The 22,264-nt window shown below is 37.5% G+C and overlaps 1 protein-coding gene across 2 annotated transcripts in view; it reads left to right on the top strand.

The window, feature by feature from the left end:
- The window catches only part of ADAMTS3 (ADAM metallopeptidase with thrombospondin type 1 motif 3), a 308,238-nt gene that overhangs the window by 109,287 nt on the left and 176,687 nt on the right, over nt 1-22,264 (top strand). For both annotated transcript variants that reach the window (XM_049886045.1, XM_049886046.1), the window contains exon 4: nt 20,785-20,941. In XM_049886045.1, the coding sequence (XP_049742002.1) occupies nt 20,785-20,941 (157 nt within the window). The remainder of the gene's footprint in view (nt 1-20,784; nt 20,942-22,264) is intronic.

A 22,264-nucleotide genomic window follows, 5' to 3' on the forward strand; every position in this document is an offset into this window, starting at 1 on the left:
AATGTGACTTCCAGGCAGGGTGTGACTTTTGATCAGGAGCTGGCATTAATGATCACGGTCAGCTTTGGTTAAAGCTTGTTTTTTCCATCATAAGAAGATCATCAGGGAAAAAGCATTTTTCAATACTGTAAACTGTGTTGGGCTGGTTCAGCCTTTTGGCAGCCCTATAAACAGAGCTGAGTTCCATTAAAAGAATGAGAACTGAGAAATATATGATCTATGCTTTCCAGCCTAGGTGGACGCTCTTCCAGTGGAGAACTATTTTCTGAGTATTCGTTTTAAGAATTGTATCTTGTTTTTTCTTCTGAAAAAACATAAATAGCATAAATATGTATTGTAGGGTGTATAAAAAGTTTGACATAAAATATGCATTTCCTCTGGCGGGAGTAAATATAATGATGATACAGAAAATGTAAAAGGCTATCCATGAATTGCATTTTTGGCTCTTGGTGCCATCAGTATAAAATGAGGAGGAGGGGCTCAAGATGATTTCCATGATCACTCTCAGTTCTAAAGTTCTATCATTTTTATTAGTTCATTATAATCTGTATGTAAATCTTTTAATGAGGAAAGTGATATAGTTGTCAGGGTCCTGATAGCATGCAGTGGCATTCTTTAAAGGGTTTACCTGAGGAGAGTCTCATGAAGGGACTCTTTACCAAGCTGTGGGCAGGGTTAAGGGAACCAACATTGAATCCTGAGGTACCAAGAGCTGGGGAATTTTTCTCATCCCTAGGCCTTAAGGGGTAAGGCAGGGGAATGGCTGGAGCCTTTGAAAAGGATACCTGAGGGGAACTGACACAGCCACTGTCAGAGCTGTGATTTGGGGGGGAGGGGAAGTAGGGGAATAAATACCCAACCTCTGTCTTCTCCCACCCTGACATGAAGGATACTGTGGGAACATTTTATGGACCAGGTTGGGAAGTGGCATGTGTGACTTCCACCTACATTCCATTGGCTCATATATGGACACACTTAGTTGAAGACGAGATTGGGGAATGCAGTTTTACTCTGTGCCTAGGAGGGAAACAAAACTATACAATTGTATTTAAGTTGATTCCGACTCCTGATGACACCATGTGTGTCAAAGTAGAACTATGCTGCATAGGGTTTTCAATGGCTGATTTTTTCGAAGTAGATCACCAGGCCTTTCTTGGAAGGTGCTGTCTGGGTGGTCTTGAACCTGCCATCTTTCAGTTAGCAGCTGAGTGCGTTAATCATTAGCATCACTCAGGGACTTGTGTCCCTAGAAAACACCTGTTTGTGAGTTCCAGCAGCCTCTGCTACAGAGGGATCAAGAATGACACTTAACTTTCTGACGGAACACCTAGTGGATTGTGGTTAGCAGACTCTCTTGGGCTTTCTTCTCATCTTTTGGTAACCTTTTCATCTATGATAACTCCTAGCATTTTCTTTTATCACTACTTTTTCTTGATTATTTTTAGTACATACACATCTCCCCTCTCTTCCATCCCCTAAATATTTATCTCTTTACCCTGCTTTTTGTTTCTTCACAGTAATTATCACTCTATGAAATTATGTCACTTATGTAATTCATTTATCTATTTATTTTTCTTCTCAGTAGCATTTTTAGCCTTATGGAACGGAAGCTTTGTCATGTTCATCATGACAGTAATGACTCATACCAAGAACTCAACAAATACTTGTTCACTGAAAGTATCATCAAATTCCTTGAGCCACTGTTGCCATTGGAGCATTATTCTGTCTTTCTACTTGTATTTATGGCCACTGAATCTTCTGACTAGTTGTGTCTCTACCAGTTCTCTGTATACAACTTGTCCTTTTCTCTCTCTAGTTTATATTTCCTCTACTGATATTCTAGGTAGTGTAATGAAACAATTGTCACTGATGGTACCAAAAAACATCTTAAAGTCATATCCCAATAGACCATGTTTCATCTTTAAATTCCTAGTCTTGTTCTCAGGTTTCCATTTCATTGTCATTGTTAGCTACTGGTTGAGTCGGCCCCAAACTTGTGGATTCCCCATGCGTAAAGGAACAAAATTCTCCCCGGTCCTATGCTGTCCCCATGATTGGTTGTGGATCAGAATGTTGTGACCCATAGGGTTTTCATTGGCTGGTTTTTGGAAGAGATCGCCAGGCCTTTCATTCTAGCCTGTCTTAGTCTGGAAGCTCCGCTAAAACCTGTTCCCCATCGTAGCAACACTCAAGCCTCCACTGACAGATGGGTGGTGGCTGTGCTTGAGAAGTTTTGGCCAGGAATCAAACCTGGGTCTCCTGCATGTAGGGCAAAAATCCTGCCATTGAACTACCACTTCCCCTTCCATCTAATTCATTGCTATTTGTCACTGATGGCTTTAATGTTTCTTTGCAGTTGTTCCCATTCAGTTACTGTTACAATTCTTGCCTCATCCCAGAATTCACTTTCTGTTGTAGCCAGACTTTTCTTGGAGTAGTTTTGGAAGTTTATCACCAGACCTTTTCTGTCTGAGCTACACAGCTTCATCTAAACCATTAGAATAACATGTAAGGATTCAGTATTTGCCTTTTGCACTAGGTTTCCTTTCTCCACCCTAACTCTAACTCCGTTCTTCCAGTTTTCTGTTGCTGAGTAACAAAATACCCCAAACTTAGTGGTGTAAAACAATAACTGTTTTATTTTGCTCAAGGATTTTGTGTCTTTGGAATTCAGAGAGGGCAAGCATGGATGATTGTCTTTGCCTCAAAATGTCTAGGCCTTCATCTGGGAAGTCTCAAAAGGCAGGGAGTGATATGAATGGCTGAGGGTTGGGTCTGTCTGAACCCTTCTTCATTTGCGGGGCTAGTGCCTCAGCTTGGACTGTCAGCAGAGTGCCTACAAATGGCCTCTGTTTATGGTTTGAATTTATTACAGTAGCTGGGTTCTGAGAGGCAGCATATGGGAGAGAGAGTGTTCCAAGAGAACAAGGCAGAAACTAGAAGGCTTCTTCAATGTAGGCTTAGAAGTCATGAATTGAAACTTCCACCATATTCTTTTGGTTTCAGCAAGATACTAAAGCTGGCCGATATTCAAGGTAGAGAAATGAAACTCTACCTCTTGATGAGGGAGTGGCAAGGTCACACAGAGAAAAGCATGTGGATGGAGTATGTGTTGTAGTCATCTTTGGAAAATGCAGTTTACTAAATCAGCCTACACCTTATTCATGGAATATGCCCTGTTAATCTCAATGAGGTTAATCTCAACGAGTAGCAAGTGTCCTGAGGCCTTGCTACTAGCAGCATCAGCACCACCTGGGAGTTTATTAGAAATGTGGAATCTCAGGGCACTGAATCATATCTGTATAGTGATAAGATCCCCAGGTGATTAGTATACACTTTTAAATTTAATTAATAAACACTGCCCTAGGAGACATTGAGCATGATGTGGGCTTGCCCATATCCACCCGCTGAGAGAAGGAAAATAGATGGTACAAAAGGTTAACACACTCAGCTAACAGAAAGGTTGGAAATTTGAGTCCACCCAGAGGTGCCTTGGAAGAAAGGCCTGGTGATTTGGCCATCGAAGAACCTGTGGAACACACTTCTGCTTTGATACACACGGAGTTGCCGTGAGTCAGAGTTGACTTGACGGCAACTGCTAACTTGAAGGAAGAGCTGAACCGATGTGAATTGAATTCCTGTTTACAAGCAGAAGGCCTATAGTTTAAATTACACCTGTCATCACTAATTTTAACTCTGTCTATTAATGCTGATGTTATCTAGCTTATCTTTTTGAGAGCAGTGACAGTATCTTTTATATGTATCATCAAACTGTAGTAGAATGCACAATCCTCAATTTAATAATTTTTAATCATTAATTTCCTTGACTCGAGAAGACTTGGAATGATCATATACTTTGGTATATATAAGAATACAAATTTTAATAATTTCTGAGATCAAAAGGTAAATTCTTTTGGATTAATTACATTCCCCTTAAGCTATTTTTCAGTTGTTGAAATTTCTGAAAATTTTCCTCTTCCTGTGATAGCTGAATCTTCGTAGGTATTTATTTTCTATTGAATAAAATAGTATGGTCTTTAATTTCTCTCTCATAACTGTTAACTTAAGACACTTTGATCCATTCTGCAAACTCTTAAAAACCTGAGAAATGTATACAATATTTTATTATATCTTTAGTAGATGACTCATGTGTTTTAATTATTGCACAAAGTTCAATTCACAGATTCCATTTATTCATGTTTCCTTTAAGTAGTCATCTTTGTAAAAATTGTTTTAGAGTAGGGGAATAAACACCCAGAAATTCATTTTGACTGGCATATTATTTTTTAAGTAGGTTTTTTTTTTTTTTAAGTTATAATTTCCAGACTACTATTTGCAGCATCTGAAGTGCTTGTTAAATTTGCAGATTTCTGATCCCCATCCCAGTCTTTTTGAATCAGACTCTCTGGAGTTGAAACATGGATAAGTCTCTGAGGTTGGGACCTAAATTCTTTGGCACACTAAAGTTTGCGACCTACTTTCTTAAGGAGTTAATTATATTGGCCTTATAATCATATTTCAGGTTATTTATTGTGGGAATAAATGAGTCTGGGGATGTTGGCAGGGAGCATCTTTTCAAATTCATGTCTTTCCTGGGAGATTCTCTAATATTTGGACTATAACTTAAATAATGGAATAATTGAATTGGAAAAAAAAACTTAGAAATTATCTAGTCAGAAGCTTGCCTTTTTCAACATTATGACACTGAGCCCCAATAAGCTTAAGCAACTTTTAAAAAATCCTACTTCTAGGAGCAAAGCTATGTCCAGAACCCAGATCCTATGTCACCTAAGCTAGGTTCACTTTATCTTTAAGCCTTGTAATTACGTATCATAGTGGCAGGATTGTAAAAGAAATCCCAAGCACATCATCAGAAGGGATTTATTGGTTTGAGGAATTGACCATGTCAATAAAGTTAATGTTTACAGTCTTTGATCCCACAGGCTTTTATCATTTAAGTCTTAAAAGATTGTCATATATGTCCTTATGAACCTCATCATGACCAAGGTCAATTACTGCTTAAAGTGCCTTAAAATGAAAAACCCAATGTGAAAAATCAAAACAGATATACTAGAGGATAATTTGTTCTTTTTATGTCAAAAAATAAGGTGTTCTCTAAATGAACTAAGCATTATAGATGCTATAAGGTCAAACAATTATGAAAAGCATTTACCAAATATTTTAGACTTTCTGAAAATCAGGGTGGGGAAACCCCTCCGCCAACCCATCTCCGAATTCAATCCCCTTCATCCCCTTCTTCTTCTTCTTTACTTCTTGTATCCCAATCCATTCCTCCTCTATTTGCACCAAACACGAAAGCTATGGGTGAGGAAATTTACACATAATTTCTTTTCAGGTTGTTCAATAAATAAACTAACTTAAATTGCAAAAGGCACTTAAGAGTATTGCATGATTTTTGGTTTTTCAATTCTCTATTTCCCTCTCTAAAAGAAAAAAAAATAATTCTACTCTATTTGCTGTGTCTTAACATTTTTTGATATTTTACCTTTTTTAAATACATTTCAGCAAAAATTTATTATGACTGTTCACGTACATCTATATTTATATTTATATATTAGGAAGTGGAGAAAGGCCACTTCCTAATATAAAGTGGGTTTTTCCTCTACAGCCGGATGCACAGAGACCCCTCAGCAGTTCACGTTTTGTCTCTCTGCCCCTCACTGTGCTCCTTTGGCATTCATTTTGCTGACCCTCTGAAGTTGGACTTTTTTGTTGTTGTTTTTTAATGCTTTTTCTTTCCTTTCCTTTTCATTTTTCCCCTTTATTATATTTTTTAGTTTTGGACTTCAGATTGATTTTCTTTACCCCAATTCTACCCCCAGTGCCTCTTGGTAAAATGTAGCAGAGAACAGTGTCTGAAGTATGCCCTGCCTTAACTCTATTCCTCTTTATCTTAACTGGCAGGTGCAGAGAAGCTTACCTTGGAGCTTTGAGCTCAGTGTAGTAATATAAGGGACATTACTGCAGTGGGTTGTCAGCAACAGAGATGTGGAAAGAAGCCTTTGACACCCAACAGGGAGATGTGGTGGCCTTTCTCAGACCTCACTTTTTCATTGCAAATGAGAATTTCTTGAAACTTTAAGCTTAGTCTGTTTTCAGTTATATTGGAATTGTGAAGAGTGATTGTAGAACCCATTGAGTTCTAGGAGGGTGAGGAAGTGGGGAGTGGGCATAGGTGGTGAGTAGGATTAGATGAGCCTTTGGAAATAGTCAAAATGACCATTGTGGTGGAAGATGAGAGATGCCACAGTGGGTGATCACGGACATCTGCACTGGGATGGTCCATTGCTTTGCCTCAAATGCCAGTAAAACTTTTGAGGACTTGTTAATGAGGACTTTAAGAGTCAAATGGGATTTTCCACATCCATGGGTACTTTAGAACTTGGCATGTGAAGCAGAGGTATTGGTGTAGTTTTTTTACACAACTGATCCTTTTTTTTTTTTTTTTTACATTTTTTAGAATTGTGGTAAATATATATGTGACAAAACATGTCTTTTGAACATTCTTCACATGTACAATTCAGTGAACATTAATTATGTCAATCATGTTGTTCAGCCATCCATTTCCAAATTTTTCCATTGCTCTTAACAGAAACTTAGTACCCCCTAAGGAATGAGCCTCCTTTTTCCCCTCCTTCCTATCCTCTCCTGGTAACCACTAATAAACTTTGGTCTCTATATACTTGCCTATTCTAGATATTTCATATAAGTGGGATCATACAATGTTTGTCCTTTTGTGACTGACTTATTTCATTCAGCATAATGTTGTCAAGGTTCATGCATGTGCAGGTTTTGTTTGATCATTTGTTTGCTCACATAGGCCTCCATTTTCCAATTCATGGTTGTCATAGAAATCATAGGGAAGGGTAAAGGATGGTAAGAAGAGAAATTGAAGAGATTATTAGAGTTAGGAATGTTGGAAATTGTAGAAAGTTCTCTTTTGGGAAATATATATTGCTTTCTGTGTTTTATAGTATACATTTTGATTGCTATGTTTCATTTCTACCACTTGTATTAATCCATAGAATAATTTTTCTGGATATTATGGAGTCTCATTATATTCCATTTTAGTGGTAAAGGTGTTATTTTTTTCTCCATCTATGTTGCAAAGCATCTTCCCTGCCTTTTATTTTGAAAGTTACACAGCCAAGGTAGAATATTGACTTATTTCAACTATATTTTTGCAAATTCATTATAAAAATTTAGTACTGTCAGAATATCTTTGCATTAATTTTCAGTGCTGCATAGTGTTTTAATGATTTACACTTACATCAATATACTGTGGAATTTCTGGTCTTAGGAAGGGAAGAAGATTATGGTAGGTAGAATAATGACCCCCCAAAGATGTCCATGTCCTAATCCCCCAAATCTGTGACTATGTTATGTTACATGGCAAGGGAGAATTAAAGTTACAGATGAAATAGAGAGTGCTAGCTAACTGACATGATGGAAAGATCAGTTTAAATTATCTGGGTGGACACAGTGTAATCACAAGGGTCCTTAAAACTAGAAGAGGGAGGGAGAAAAAGAGATCAGTGATGCATTGTGAGATAGACTCAATCTGCTATTGTTGGTTTTGGGAAGTCCAGAACCAAGGAATTTGGGCTGCCTCTAGAAGCTGGAAAACATAAGGAAATGGATTTCACCCTAGGGCCTCCAGAAAGGAATGAAGCCTTGATGACATCTTGATTTTAGCCCAATCAGACTTCTGACTTCACGGAGCTGCTAGATAATACATTTGTGTTGCCTAAGCCACCAAAGGAAAACCTGGTGGTGTAGTGATTAAGAACTACATCTGCTAACCAAAAGGGTGGCAGTTTGAATCCACCAGGTGCTCCTTGGAAACTCTATGGGGGCAGTTCTACTCTGTCCTATAGGGTTGCTATTAGTTGGAATCGACTTGACAGCAACAGGAAGCCACCAAATTTGTGGTAATTTGTTACAGCAGCAATATAAAATTAATACAAGGGCTGATCCTTTTCCCAGATAACCTTAATTTTTAGGAAAAATCAAACTATGAAGAAGTGGAGTGTATGGCCATTTTGATTCAGTTATTACTGTTACTGTTCATTTGATTTGCTTTAGTTTGAAAAAGGAATGAGAAGGAGTAAAAGTAACCTGCTGCTTTAGTCCAGATATACCTTCTTCTAAGATGAGTGAGGTTGTAGCTTGGGTCTGTATTGTCGTTTTTTTCTGTGTATTTATTAATATACCTGGAATTATCTAGTGACATAGAATCAAACACTAATTCAAAATAAATGCATTTTATGTATTTTATGTTTAGGTGACTTTTGTACGCTGTGCATCATTAAGATTTTTTTTAAAGCAAGCTTTTGGGCATGAACTATCAGATTTTACAAAGAAATGGTAATTGATGCATCTTCAACATTTTGAGGAACACCCATGTATTTGTGAACTATTGGATACTGTTAAATATTTGTAATACACTTGACCTATGATTTATACATTTCTAGAACAAAATGCTTTTTTGATTTAGATTACTTAAACCATAACGTTGTTTTAGTTTTAGTTGGAGGTATAGGACTTGTACTTTCATTAGGCAATTCTCTCCTCCTTTCAGCATGATAATGGATATGTGGCAGTTTATATGCATTCAAACAGTAAGATATTGGAAACTGATTAAGTCATCAGGAAGGGAAAATAAGAAAGGAAAAGTGATGTCAAAGGAAAGGTCAATATCCAAAGATTCAAAGATAGGATATAATTTGACTTTGGATTTTCTAGCAGATACTTATTAGTAACATAATAGCCAGTATTCCGTGACGTAAAAATGAACCAGTTTCTCAGGAGAAGGAAAACTGTTCTTGGTACTAAAATCTGAGGTGCTTTATTCTCTGGATTCTCATATAGTAAACAGTGTGTGATATTGAGCGAGGTCTTCAAGAAACATACTGTTATTTTAGTAATGGGTTTCCTAGGGTTTTTATTTTGTGTAATGATCCTCCTAGACCGATATTTTAACACTTTCTTGTAGTAGAATGAAAGCAATTCAATGAGGGGCCCGAATAACCTTGGCCTAGCATAATGGGGGCAGGAGGTGGTAGTGGAAATTAGGAAAAAATTAGAGTAATTAGACTAGATAGATTGCAAATCCTTTTGCTTTCAGGAAATCATCCTAGAGTTTTATTTCTTGCAGCCTAGATTTTAATAAGAATCAGGCAGCAGAGGATTGGAGGCTATGCTATCTAATTAAGGAAGTGAAATTGTGATGACTAACATTGCTGATGAAGGTTAAATCCATTTGACTTAGCAGTTAATTGAATTGTGGGTCGAGATGATAAAATTATTTTTTTGAACATTTTGAATACCAACTATAATAATCATCTGACTGAAGGGCCTATCCAGCCCCTTCATAGAGGGGACTCCACAGAAAATACTTTGTGTTATTAATTTACAGGGGGTTATGTATGTTAGATTCTGTCGAGATTCAGAAATGATCCAGAAAGATCACTGTTGAATAAAAGGCAAGCTGAACCCAAATAGAAATCTGGCATTTAATTAATTTATATTTGGTTCAGCTGACATCTTATTCAACATCTCTTAATTTCTAGGCACTAACACAGTTAAGGAAACCCCAGTGGTGTAGTGATTAAGTGCTATGGCTGCTAACTAAGAGGTCGGCAGTTCGAATCTGCTAGGTGCTCCTTGGAAATTCTATGGGGCAGTTCTCCTCTGTCCTATAGGGTTGCTATGAGTTGGACTCGACGGCAGTGGGTTTGGTTTTTTGGTTAACACAGTTAACATAAATAATTATAATAAAAAGTTGACAGTAATAACTATCATAGAAAATATAGGTGGACAAGACATACCATACCATGCCATACCTGTCGCCATCGAGTAGATTCTGACTCATAGTGACCCTATAGAACAGAGTAGAACTGCCTCATAGGATTTCTAAGGCTGTAATCTGTATGGAAGGAGACTGCTGCATCTTTCTCCCACAGAACAGCTAGTGGATTTAAACAGCTGACCTTTCGGTTAGCAGCCGAGTGCTTAACCACTGAGCCATCAGGGTTCCTTCAACTTCTCCTTAATCTTCATAAAGTCTACCGAAATGAACCCCAAATATTTAAGCTTCTTCAATTTAAATAAAGAAATAGTGTCTTTGGTTTGCAAATGCAGCTTCAAATCAGTACTCCCTCATACTACCTTCCAGCCCTTCTCAGCCATGTTGCCTTCCCCATCACCTGCTCTGCAGAAATTTTGGGGATACCACTGAAATAACTTAGAAATTCAGGAAAGATTTGGAAGTCACCTTCATATGATAGTATCTCTCCATTGTGATGATAAAATAAGAAACAGGCAGCATGCTTTCATGGTACATTGGCAGAATAAATGTTTGCAGAAGCCGTACAGTGAAGCGATAATTTACAAGATGTGTTCCCTAGTTAGTGGAGACAGATTGATGTACACTAAGGTATAATGATAGTCTTTCTTGAATATTATACTTACATTTATTCTCTCTCTCACACATAGAACAGTATAAAAATTTCTCTGTCTTCTAGACATGTGAAACTTATTACCGTTATCCGATACCATACCAGTCGCCATCAAGTTGATTCTGACTCACAGCAAACTCACGTTGCAGAGTAGAACTGTATTCCATAGGATTTTCAAGGCTGTGGCCTTTCAGAAGCAGGTTGCCAGGCTTTTCTTCTGAGGCCCCTCTGGGTAGGTTAGAACAGCCAACTGTTAGGTTAATAGCACTTAATCATTTGTACCACCCAGGGTCTCCTTTCTTAAGTCAAACCAAAACCAAATCCGCTGCCTTCGAGTTGATTTCTGCTCATAGCAAACCTATAGGACAGAGTAGAACTGCTGCGTAGGGTTTCCAAGGAGCTGTTGGTGGATTTGAGCTGCCAACCTTTTGGTTAGCAGCCAATCACTTAACCTCTTCAGCACCAGGGCTCCTTCTTATGTTAGGACCTAGTATAAGATGGTATCCAATTTAACAAAGAATGATGGATATTTAATTAGCTTCAGCTGTAGTGACATATTGTAATGACATATTTGGCACATATTTCATGGTGTTTCAAAAAGGGCTACCTGACGACTGTCCTTCCTTCACAGATTTCAGAAATACCACAGAAAAACAGCATTTAGGTGTCACCAATGAAAATGGAATATTTCCATGGTTTGTTTTTTGGGATACCCAGCACAGAATTTTCAAGTAAATATAAGTATTTTTTGATGAAGATTTTTCAAAAATGGCTTTTATACTGATCTTTATGTTAAATAAATCAAGTGAGACACAATTTAGTTTTTTACTTGTGACTGATGTTTGTTATTATTGACATATAAAGACTCATGTTTTACATTTGTCTTTGGGCTTTGTAGTTTACAAAGATCATCTGTAGACATCATCTCACCTGAATCGCCCTGCTCCGCACACCGCTGATTCTCATTTGCTGTTTACGCTCTGATGAGGATTCAGAAACCATCTAACCTAGTTTGTTAGAATTGAGTGTCAAATATGACTGTGAGGACCCCTCCTAGTGAGTAAGGAGGGTGGCCTTTGTGATAGCTCTTTCCATGCTCAGAGGCTGTTTGGCTGAATTCAGGATTCTTGGCAGTGTTCAAGTTGAATGATGTAGCTTGAAGAGTTGACCTGATGAAGGGAGAATTATGTAGCTGTATTTTTAGCATAGATCATTATTTTATAAATATCTCCTCCAAAATGCTGTCAAGAGGCCTATGTGAGGACTTAATCAAAACATAATAAAATATGTTTAATACAATGTGTTTAATGCTATACTAAGCATAATAAATAATTAAAAAAATTGAACTGTGTTAAGTTTTAGAAAACTGTTTAAGAAATACAGTGATTTCCTGTACGGTTGCATGGGATTATAGAATGGTCAGTGTGGAGGGCTTTGTGTCATAATGAGAAATTTATTTTATATTATCTCAGTATCATACATCAATTAAATAACATTCAATTTCCGTTAAAGATTATTGCATCTGTGTAAACAGAGTCCCTTAGGAACATGTGTAATCTTCCATGTGGCATTTCTAAAATCTCTGATTTCTAATTTGAAAGTTGTAGATTATAAATGCTACTCATGTTTAGATGCCATGGTCTGAGAGTTTTAATTTTGTATATATTGGGTTTTATTCCTGTAAGTCACTCTACAGTAGTAGGTGATAAATGTGTCCTGTAAAATGAAACTGGAGATCTGAGAGTGGAGTGTGATTTATTTAGTATTGTAGTGTGACAACGCATGGTCTTTGAGCTTCCAAAAACATTCATCTTATGTGTGACTAGCTAAATGAATGTCTTAGCTACTGGGTAAAATTGATTTTTTCCCCCTATTACTTATGCATGGAGGGTCTTGCCTGAAAACACAGGTATTTCTTATATAGCCACTCTATTTTTGGTAGCTACTGAGGGAGAAAAATTAATATAGAGTGGTGAGAAGAACAGCAGAGGAATCTATCTATAATGGTTACAGATATTCAAGGATCTTGAATATATGCGGTTTTACCACCTATTCTTTCCTTAACTCTGTAATATCTCTTCAGCCCCCACTCCTCTAATTAAATGCTTCTGTTCATTTAATTTTCTTCTCACAGTCTTCATTCCTTATGTCTTTTTCACTGCATTTGCCTTTACATACTTTGCTAAAACTCCTGTTTTCATGCCCATGACACTATTCTCTGGTTTTCTCCCACCTCTTTTTTTGCCATTCCTTTTTGGTTTCCTTCTAAGATGTTTTATTTTCACTTGTCCATTGCTTACATTAATTTCCTTTCCCACTTTCCTTCAAATATTAGGCACCTACTTTGAGCTAGGGGACTTTTGAGGTCCTTGTATATAGCAATGAATAAGACAAAGTCCATGCCCGCATAAAGCTTATGTTCCAAAAGGGTAATGCGCAATCATCTAGGTGATGCACTGATGAAAAAAAAAAAAGGCAGGAATAGAGAGAGAAGGGGGAAGTAGTTTAGGTAGGTGGAGGTAGTGCTGGGAGGACGAGGGTCCATGTGGTGGCTAGTGCAGAGAGAGCAAGGTGTAAAGTATTAGAAGGAAAAGCCAGGAAAAAAAAAAAAAATGGACAGAGTTAGGCCATGTAAGCCATTGTAGATTATGGTCCACAGTTTGTATTTTTTGAATTTCCTAAGGTGCTGTGAGAATTTTATAAGATTCTCTGTTGGTATTTTCTCTAATCTCTTTATAAATTTTTCCTGTACATTTTTATCAACAGTGTTATGGATTGAATGGTATCCCCTAAAAATATGTGGAAACTTGGCTAGGCCATGATTCCCAGTATTGTGTGATTGCCTATCATATTGTCATCTGATGTGATTTTTCTATTTGTTGTAAATCCTACCTCTATGATGTTAATGAGGCCGGATTCAACCTACAAGATTAGGCTGTATCTTAAGTCAATCTATTTTGAGATGTAAAAGAAAGAAGTGAGCAGAAAGACAAGGGGACCTCCTACCACCAAGAATGTAAAACCAGGAGGGGAGGGTGTCCTTTGGACTCGAGGTCCCTGCACTGAGAAGCTACTAGGACAGGGGAAGATTGATGACAAGGACCTTCCCCCAGAGCTGACAGAGAAAGCCTTCTCCTGAGTTTGGACTTCTATCCTCCTAGACTGTGAGAGGGTAAATTTCTCTTGTAAAAGCTACCCGCTTGTGGTATTTCTGCTATAGCAGCCCTAGATAACTAAGACAGAATTTGGTACTGGGAGTGGGGTGCTGCTTTAACAGATACCTAAAATGTGGAAGCTGTTTTCAACTAAGTGGATAGAAGCAGGAAAAGTTTTAAAGTGCCTAATAGTAAAAGCCTAAAAGTCTTGAAGAGACTGTTGGAGGAATTATGGACATCAAAGACAATTTTGGTGAGGACTCAGAAAGAAGTTAGGAAAGCTGTTACACTTGAGACAGTGCAGACGGTAAGAGGAAGCAGCAGAGAAGCGGCAGCGGTGAAGAAACGGCAGTAGCTGAAGCAGGAGACCAGCAGGACACAGCTCTAGAGCTGACTCACGCAGTGAGACAGCTGAGTGCGTTTGCACAGGAGGCTTCCAGGCGGAGTGGGGAGCCTTCAGGCACTTATCAGCTTTGGAACACTTGGCCCAGCAGGGCAGTTATGGGCGGTGAAGCCCGAGGGGTTAAGAGGCTAAGGAACAAGGAAACAGAAGCTGAAGAGACAAGGAACACAGGAAATAGGCTCACATACGACTCGATGGCACTAGTTTTTTTTTTTTTTTTTTTTTTTAGGTCCATGCAGTAGGGAAAGGTACTCAAAGTCCATGGACAGGTTATGCTTGGAAAGGAGCCGCTTCTATGCTCAGCTCCCCTGGTTAGTGGAGATGGCAAATTATCTTTTCCCCCAGTTGTGAATTTATTCCTTCTCCAAGGCTGGGAGAATGGCTCTAGGCGTTCACCAGGGCCTATCTTCGGCAGGGGATGCAGTAAAATATATGCAAGTACTTAGCTTTTGCCAAGCGCGCCGTTCTTCTCTGGTTCCAGAGATGTGAGTAGGCTGTGTGGCTGGCCGCTTCTCCCTGAGGAAACAGTGGCCAAAAGCTAGTATCAGCCCACTGCAGCAGCTCCCTGGAATGGTGCCTGAGGGCTCGTGGAGATTCAGGTCCGGTAACTCTCTGCTTCTGAACTGTCTCTTCCTCCCCCTGCCGCTCAGTTCATATTCTAACTTTGCCTTTGATGTTCAGGGCTCCTAGCTTATCATAAATATTCTCATTTCACTTGTGTTTTTTTGGGGTCTTTGTTGTAAGAGGGCTCGCCGGAAGCATCTGTCTATTCTACCATCTTGGCCCCACCTCTCGGCAATCTATTTCTTAAAAGATCACAGCCTTGAAAACTGTATGGAGCAGTTCTACTCTGAAACACATAGGATCACCATGAGTCGTAATAGACTTGACATGAACTGGTTAATGTTCAAGCTGAGATAAAGAATGAAAAGTAGTCAGCTAAGGAAAGTGTGGCATGGTGTGGGAGTGGGGTCTTGTAAATAAAATGAAACACAGGTTTAAAGGCCTGAAGCTGTAAAAAGAATAAATAAAGTAAAAAAAAAAAAAAAAAATCCATTGCCATCGAGTAGTTTCTGACTCATAGTGACCACATAGTACAGAGTAGAACTGCCTCATAGAGTTTCCAAGGAGCTGCTGGTGGTTTCAAACTGCTGACCTTTTGGTTAGCAGCCAGGCTGTTGAACCACTGTGCCACCTGAGGCTGGAGTATCTTGAGTTTTTGAGAATGGTACCACCTGAGCTTGGTAGGCAGGGCCAGATGATGCAGGGCTTGAAGGCCTGAGTAAGGAGTATGGGCTATAAGGGAAGTACAATGGGAAGTAGTTGAAGAGTTTTAAGCAAAGGAGTAACATGATCTCATTTGTTTGAGACTGGGAATATCATCTGTTAATCAAAATCTGGCATACAGCCAAATTACGTCTCCCAGCCTTCTGCCATTGGCTGTGAGCCATGTGATAGCTTCCCACCCATGGAAGTAAGTGGAAGTGGTGAATACCATGACTAGGGCTGGCTCATAAAAATTTCCCACATAGGCTTCCTCATGCTGTTTTTCCTTTCTTAGTAACTGGGTGACCTTGAAAGCCAATTTTTGAAATGGCAGATCAGCTACCAGCCTGGGTCCCTACATGGCTGTGTGGAACAGAGCTCCCTCCTAGAACTGTCTGGGGTTTTATGTTATGCTGAACATTACATGTTCAGTCCATTTGTTACCACATCCTGGTTTGCCCAGATGAATACGCTAGTTTGAAAGGGCAAGACTGGCTTCTGTGCTGTGTAAAGATGTGAGGTGGTATGAACAGCACTGGTCAAAGTGAAGGTTTATTACGATGTGGACTAGGGAGATTTCAGTTGAAAGAGATGTTAGAGACTTTTGGATGTGGAATCAGAAGTTGTATTGATGGTTTGCTATGTGTAGGAAATTGTGGTAAAAAAATATCTGACTTGATTTGACTGTCAGCTGCCATATCACGTACTATTTGAACTTTCCATAGCATGTCTTACTAGTATCTTTAGGCACGTATTTTATTTATTTGACTGGTTGGAATCAACTGGAGGATAAATGAAGTATGTCTTTTAGAATTTTTATTTATGTAGTGTCTAATACAATGCCTTGTATAAAGTACTTTATTCATTAAACTTTGTTTAAATTAGTAGAAGGGTTGGCTCTCAGATTTCTTGCTCATGGAGCTTTTGGAGATCATGTGACCAAATTCTTGCCTTGCCATTGATATTGCCTCATCTTGGCTTAAATTTTCATTGTCTTCTGAGGGAAATGTTTAGTTATGTTAAATCTTGTTTGACCTGTGGTGTAGTGGGGAAAGTACCATTATGAGCCTGGGATTCCAATGTTTATAATAGATGGTAAGTTGAACAGTTTTTAAAAGGCACGCGAGCTAATCCTCAGTGTTATCTCATCACTTTCAAGTGACCCCAGTAGCCACTGCCACTGCTCAGAGTTGCTGACTGCTTCAGTGGCCACTAATTTCATCCACAGTTAACCACCCATCTGGGAGAATCATTATGATTTATGGAAAGTCTTAAGATAGGAGATAGTTTCTATAATCCAAATGAGCAATCATGAGGTATGTAACTAAGGAAGTGACAGTGGAAATAGAAAGAGAGGAAAAGGGTGTAAGAGACTTTGTGGAACATGGCAACTGAATGAATTTTGGGAAAAGTCCGGAATAAAGATGAATACACAAGCTCCCATAATGATGACATTCAAGTTATAAACTTAAATATATATATATCAACAGACCTAGTTTCCAAGATAATGCCTGTAAAAAAAAAATATATATATATTTTTTTTCTACTCGTCAGCAGGTGGTGTTGGCAGTGATGAGGTTGGCTATTTTAACCATGGGCATGGTGATGTTTGTTAATGTTATATGTTTACTGTGTTTGTGCTTAGCTTACATGTGTTTTATGAACATTTTTAACCCATTTGTGCCCAGGAAGGACAAAAGAAGTTACATTTGAAATTGCTGGTAAGAAGAGATGTAAAACTATGACAAAAATTCTGAAGAGATAAAAATTGAAAGTTGTGAGAAAAAGCATCGGAAATTGTAGAGGATATGAATCCATTAGAAACAGCCCTGAAAATTGAATATATAATCAGATTGCTTGTGAAAATCACTGTGTATTTCTCAGTAGAGCAGGGAAAAAGTAATTGACCAGATGAGCAAAAAAACTCCAGACATTAGAGTGTGTGCCTGGAAGATCTGCATTACTGTTGAATGTCCACTAGCTCAGTATTCATTTAAGTGAAGGCTAGAAGTTTGTTCAACAGGGTTAGGACTAATTATGTAAAAGAGCTATTGTGATGTTTCCCTTGGAAAACACAAATGGTCCCATAGTTTCAAGGGTTATTTGTATGCATACATCATCAAGATGAGTGCAGAAATGGTATGTGGAGATCTATGTTGTTGTTGTTCAGTGCTGTCAGTTCAGTTTTAACTCATAGTGACCGTACATACAACAGAATGAAACACTGTACTGTCCTGTGCTACCTTCACAACTGTTGATATGTTTGAGCCCACTGTTGCAGTCACTGTGTCAGCCTATCTCCTTGATGGTCTTCCTCTTTTTTACTGACCCTCTACTTTACCAAACATGATGTCTTTCTTCAGGGATTGGTACCTCCTGATAACATGTCCAACATAAGAGAGACGAAGTCTCACCATCCTTGCTTCTAAGGAGCGTTCTGGCTGTACTTCATACAAGACATATTTATTTGTTCTTCTGGCAGCTCATGGTATACTCAGTATTCTTTGCCAGCACCACAATTCAAATGCATCAATTCTTCTTAAGTCTTCCTTACTCATTTTCCAGCTTTCACGTGCATATAAGGCTACTGAAAATGCACAGCTTGGGCCAGGAGCACCTTAGTCCTCAAAGCGACATCTTTGCTTTTTAGCAAAGCAATGTTTTTTACAATAGGTCTTTTGCAGCAGATTTTCCCTATTCAATACATCATAAGATTTTTTTGACTGCTGTTTTCATGGGTGTTGATTGTGGATCCAAGTAAAATTAAATCCGTGACAACTTCAATATTTTCTCCATTTGTCATGATGTTCTTACTGGTCCAGTGGTGAGGATTTTTGTTTTCTTTATTTGGAAGTACAATTCATAGTGAAGGCTGCAGTCTTTGATCTTCATCAGTAAGTGCTTCAAGTTCTCTTCACTTTCAGCAAGCAAGGTTATGTCATCTGCATATCACGGGTTGTAAATTAGTCTTCTTCTAATTCTGATGCCATGCTCTTTTTCTCATAGACTGGCTTCTCGGATTATTTGCTGAGCATACAGATTAAATAAATATGGTGAAAGGATATGCTCCTGATGCACACCTTTTCCAGTTTTAAACCACACAGTATCCCTTTGTTGTGTTCCAATGACTACTTCTTGATCTGTGTAGAAATTCTGCATGAGCACAGTTAAGTGTTCTGTAATTCCCATTTGCCTTAATGTTCTCTATAATTTGTTATGATACACACAGTCAAATGTTAAAACACAGGTTAACATCTTTCTGGTATTCTCTGCTTTCAGCCAAGATCCATCTGACATCAGCAGTGATACCGCTTATTCCGCATCCTCTTCTGAATTGAAGTTGAATTTCTAACAGTTCCCTGTTGATGTGCTATAGCAACCTTTTTTGAATTATCTTCAGCAAAATTATACTTGCATGTGATATTAGTAATATTGTTTGAACATTGCCACATTCCATTGGTTCACCCTTCTTTGAAATGGGCATAAATATGATCTCTTCCAGTCAGTTGGCCAGGTAGCTCTTTTCCATATTTCTTGTCATAGTCAAATGAGCGCTTCCAGCTTTGCATCCACTTGTTGAAGCATCTCAGTTGGTATTTCATCAATTCCTGGAGCCTTGTTTTTCACCAGTGCCTTCAGTACAGCTTAGAATTCTTACTTCACTACTATCAGCTCTTAATCATGTTACCTCGTGAAATGGTTGAACACTGACTAATTCTGTTTGGTACAGGGACTTTGTATTCCTTCCATCTTCTTTGAATGCTTCCTGCATCATTTAATGTTTTCCCCATAGAATCCTTCAATACTGCAACTTGAGGCTTCAATTTTTTCAGCTTCAGAAATGCCAAGCATGTTCTTACCTTTTAGTTTTGTAACTTAAGTAAGGTCTTTGCACATTTCATAATAGTAATTTACTTTGTCTTCTCGAGTCGCCCTTTGAAATCTTCTGTTCAGCTTTTTTACTTCATTTCTTCCCATTGCTTTAGCTACTCTACTTTCAAGAGCAAGTTTCACAGTCTCTTCTGACATCCATTTTGGTGTTTTCTTTCTTTCCCATCTTTTTAATGACCTTTTGCTTTCTTTATGTATGATGTTCTTGATGTCATCCCACAACTTGTCTGGTCTTTGGTCATGAGTGTTCAGTGTGTTAAATCTATTCTTGAGATGGTTTCTAAATTCAGGTAGGATATACAGAAGGTTGTACTTTGGTTCTCGTAGGCTTGTTTTAATTTTCTTCAGCTTCAACTTCAACTTGCAAAGGAGCAATTGATTTTTCCACAGTCAGCTCGTGGCTTTGTTCTGAGTGAAGATATTGAGCTTCTCTACTGTCTCTTCTTCACAGATGAAGTCGATTTGATACGTATGTATTCCGTCCAGCAAGGTCCATGTGGGTAGTCATTATTTATGTTGTTGAAAAAAGGTATTTCCAATGAATAAGTTGTTGGTCTTGCAAAATTCAGTCATGTGATCTCTGGCAGCATTTCTGTCACCAAGGCCATATTTTCCAACAACGATCCTTCTTTGTTTCTGACTTTCTCTTTCCAATCACCAGTAATTATCTGTGGATCTTGATTGCATGTTGATCAATTTTAGACTGCAAAAGTTGGTAGACATTAGTGGTTAGTGCATAAATTTGCCTGGGTTGGATGGATACTCATATTAACTGGTCCTTCTTGTGGACATATGGGTATTATCCTATCAGTGATAGTGTTGTACTTCAGGATAGATCTTGAAATGTTTTTGTACTACATATAGTCCTGGTCTTTTCTGAATAAACAAAAGATGAAACAGATATAAAAGACAATAAAATTCACATAGGTGAAATGACTTGAACATAAAGATAATCTTTTCCGCATGGACGGATAAAAATGTGAAAATAAAAATGTGTAAGTTCATGAAGTTGCATTACGATATGTCAAAGTACTTCAAATTGGTAATTATTAGAACTGTGTAATTTGCACTGAAACTTAGAAGAAGCTGTTTAAAGACAGAAATGCTTTATGTACTGATTACGACATATAACTCATTCTATAGTGGTATGGGAAAAACATGTAAATTAGTTTAAGTATTAGTTAACATGCGTGGACAGCAGCTCCATAATGGTGGGTGTTGAGTTTATGTGTCCCATATGATTTCTTTTAGAGATAAAATACTAAGTAGAATACACAAATACATTTTTTTCCCAGTCTGATGGAAGGTATATATTGTATGATTTTTAAAAATTTTTATCCTATTTATACTTTTTATGCATACCATATGTGAATTTTTTTGTTCTCATCTAACATGGATTTCTCCCTTATATATGTTAGTATACTATGCTATAATAGCTTAACCAGTTTAAATGAATAGGCAAATGCAGAAAGAAAGAGACTTAGTTTTTAAAAATTGTATTCTTGCTATTTAAAAAGATTACAGATTACTTGGGAGCTGAATATGATAGATATTTCTTTTAAATTAACACAATTTATGCTTCCTCTAGGCTGGAATGATAAAGAGTGATAATGATGAGTATTTCATTGAACCCTTGGAAAGAGGTAAGCAGATGGAGGAAGAAAAAGGAAGGATTCATGTTGTCTACAAGAGGTCAGCAGTAGAACGGGCTCCCATAGACATGTCCAAAGACTTCCACTACAGAGGTAGGAATCTTTGACAAGGCTTAATAATTCAATGCAATTTTAAGGTATGATGAAAGCAACTCTCCCATCAGTTAAATGCTTTTGTATAAAGTGAAGGTAGGAATAGAAGTCTACATTTATAAATCATGCAATGTGGTTTACCATTTATAATACAAGCGTATATTTTAGAGGTATTATTTTATTCTAGAACATTATTGTATCTGATATATTTATTATTTATGATTTCTTTTAAAATGTTTTACATTAAAACATTTTTTCAAGCTTATCTTAAAATTTAAAAAATATTTGTGTTTTCTAGAAGCATCTAAATTATACATACATTATTAATCTTATTTTAAAACTTTTTAAATGGAATTTATTGACATGGCTAAGAGTTGCCTTTTGTTGTCAGACTAGTGTCGTGGTTGCATTTGAAAATAGTTATACTATTTGACTTTAAGCTTTATTTTGCAAAACTTTTTACATGTGGAGGAGACAACGAGCTAAATGTTTCTTATTTCAAAGTAGGCTAGAAAAAAGTCAAGAAAAACATGAAGATTTTCTATTTTTGATTGTTTATTTGTTTTAATGTAATCTGAAAGTAACTTGATAATAAGGAGATATTCTTATAAGTTAGTTATGGATGTTTCTTTTATGCAGAAGAAAAGACATTTGGAAATCTGTGTTTTTGGCCAAACTTCAGAAAGTATACATTTACTTTTGCCAGGCCAGCTTTCTGAGTTACAAATAAGGGAGAATTCCCCTAGACACGCGAGAACATTTAAGACTTCTTGTGTGTCGCTATTTATAAGAATTCATTGAACTAAATAAAACATTTGCTTATTTAAAATTAATAATGTCTTTGATTTTTATAAATGTATTGGTACCTGTATACGTATATACATACATTTAGTACCTCCAGGTAATCCAAGAAGTATCTTGCCTTTATGTGTCGGGGATATATATATATATATAATCTTAGTTTAGCTTTTATCTATCTTCTAGATTAATGATGTCATGGGTTTTGAGAGTCGTTACCTAGTTATTAGTTTGATTTTCAGATGCCTCCTACTTCCCTTAATATGCTGTACTAATGGACAATTTTTTGAGAAACTTTTTGAAAAATATTTCATAAATTTCTGACAACAGAGATGTATCAATAGGTACAGTAATGTGAAATGTATACCATCCTATAGAGTCAGTGTCGTGTACCAGGAAGGGAATGTACATCGGAGTTAGATGGGTATGAGTACTAGATCTGGCATGAACTGGTTGTGTTACCTTGAATAAGTACTTAACCTTTCTGAACCTCAATTTCTCTATTTGTGAACAGAGAATTAAAAT

This window comes from Elephas maximus, chromosome 5 (assembly GCF_024166365.1).
Source record: "Elephas maximus indicus isolate mEleMax1 chromosome 5, mEleMax1 primary haplotype, whole genome shotgun sequence".
Lineage (NCBI taxonomy): Eukaryota > Metazoa > Chordata > Mammalia > Proboscidea > Elephantidae > Elephas > Elephas maximus.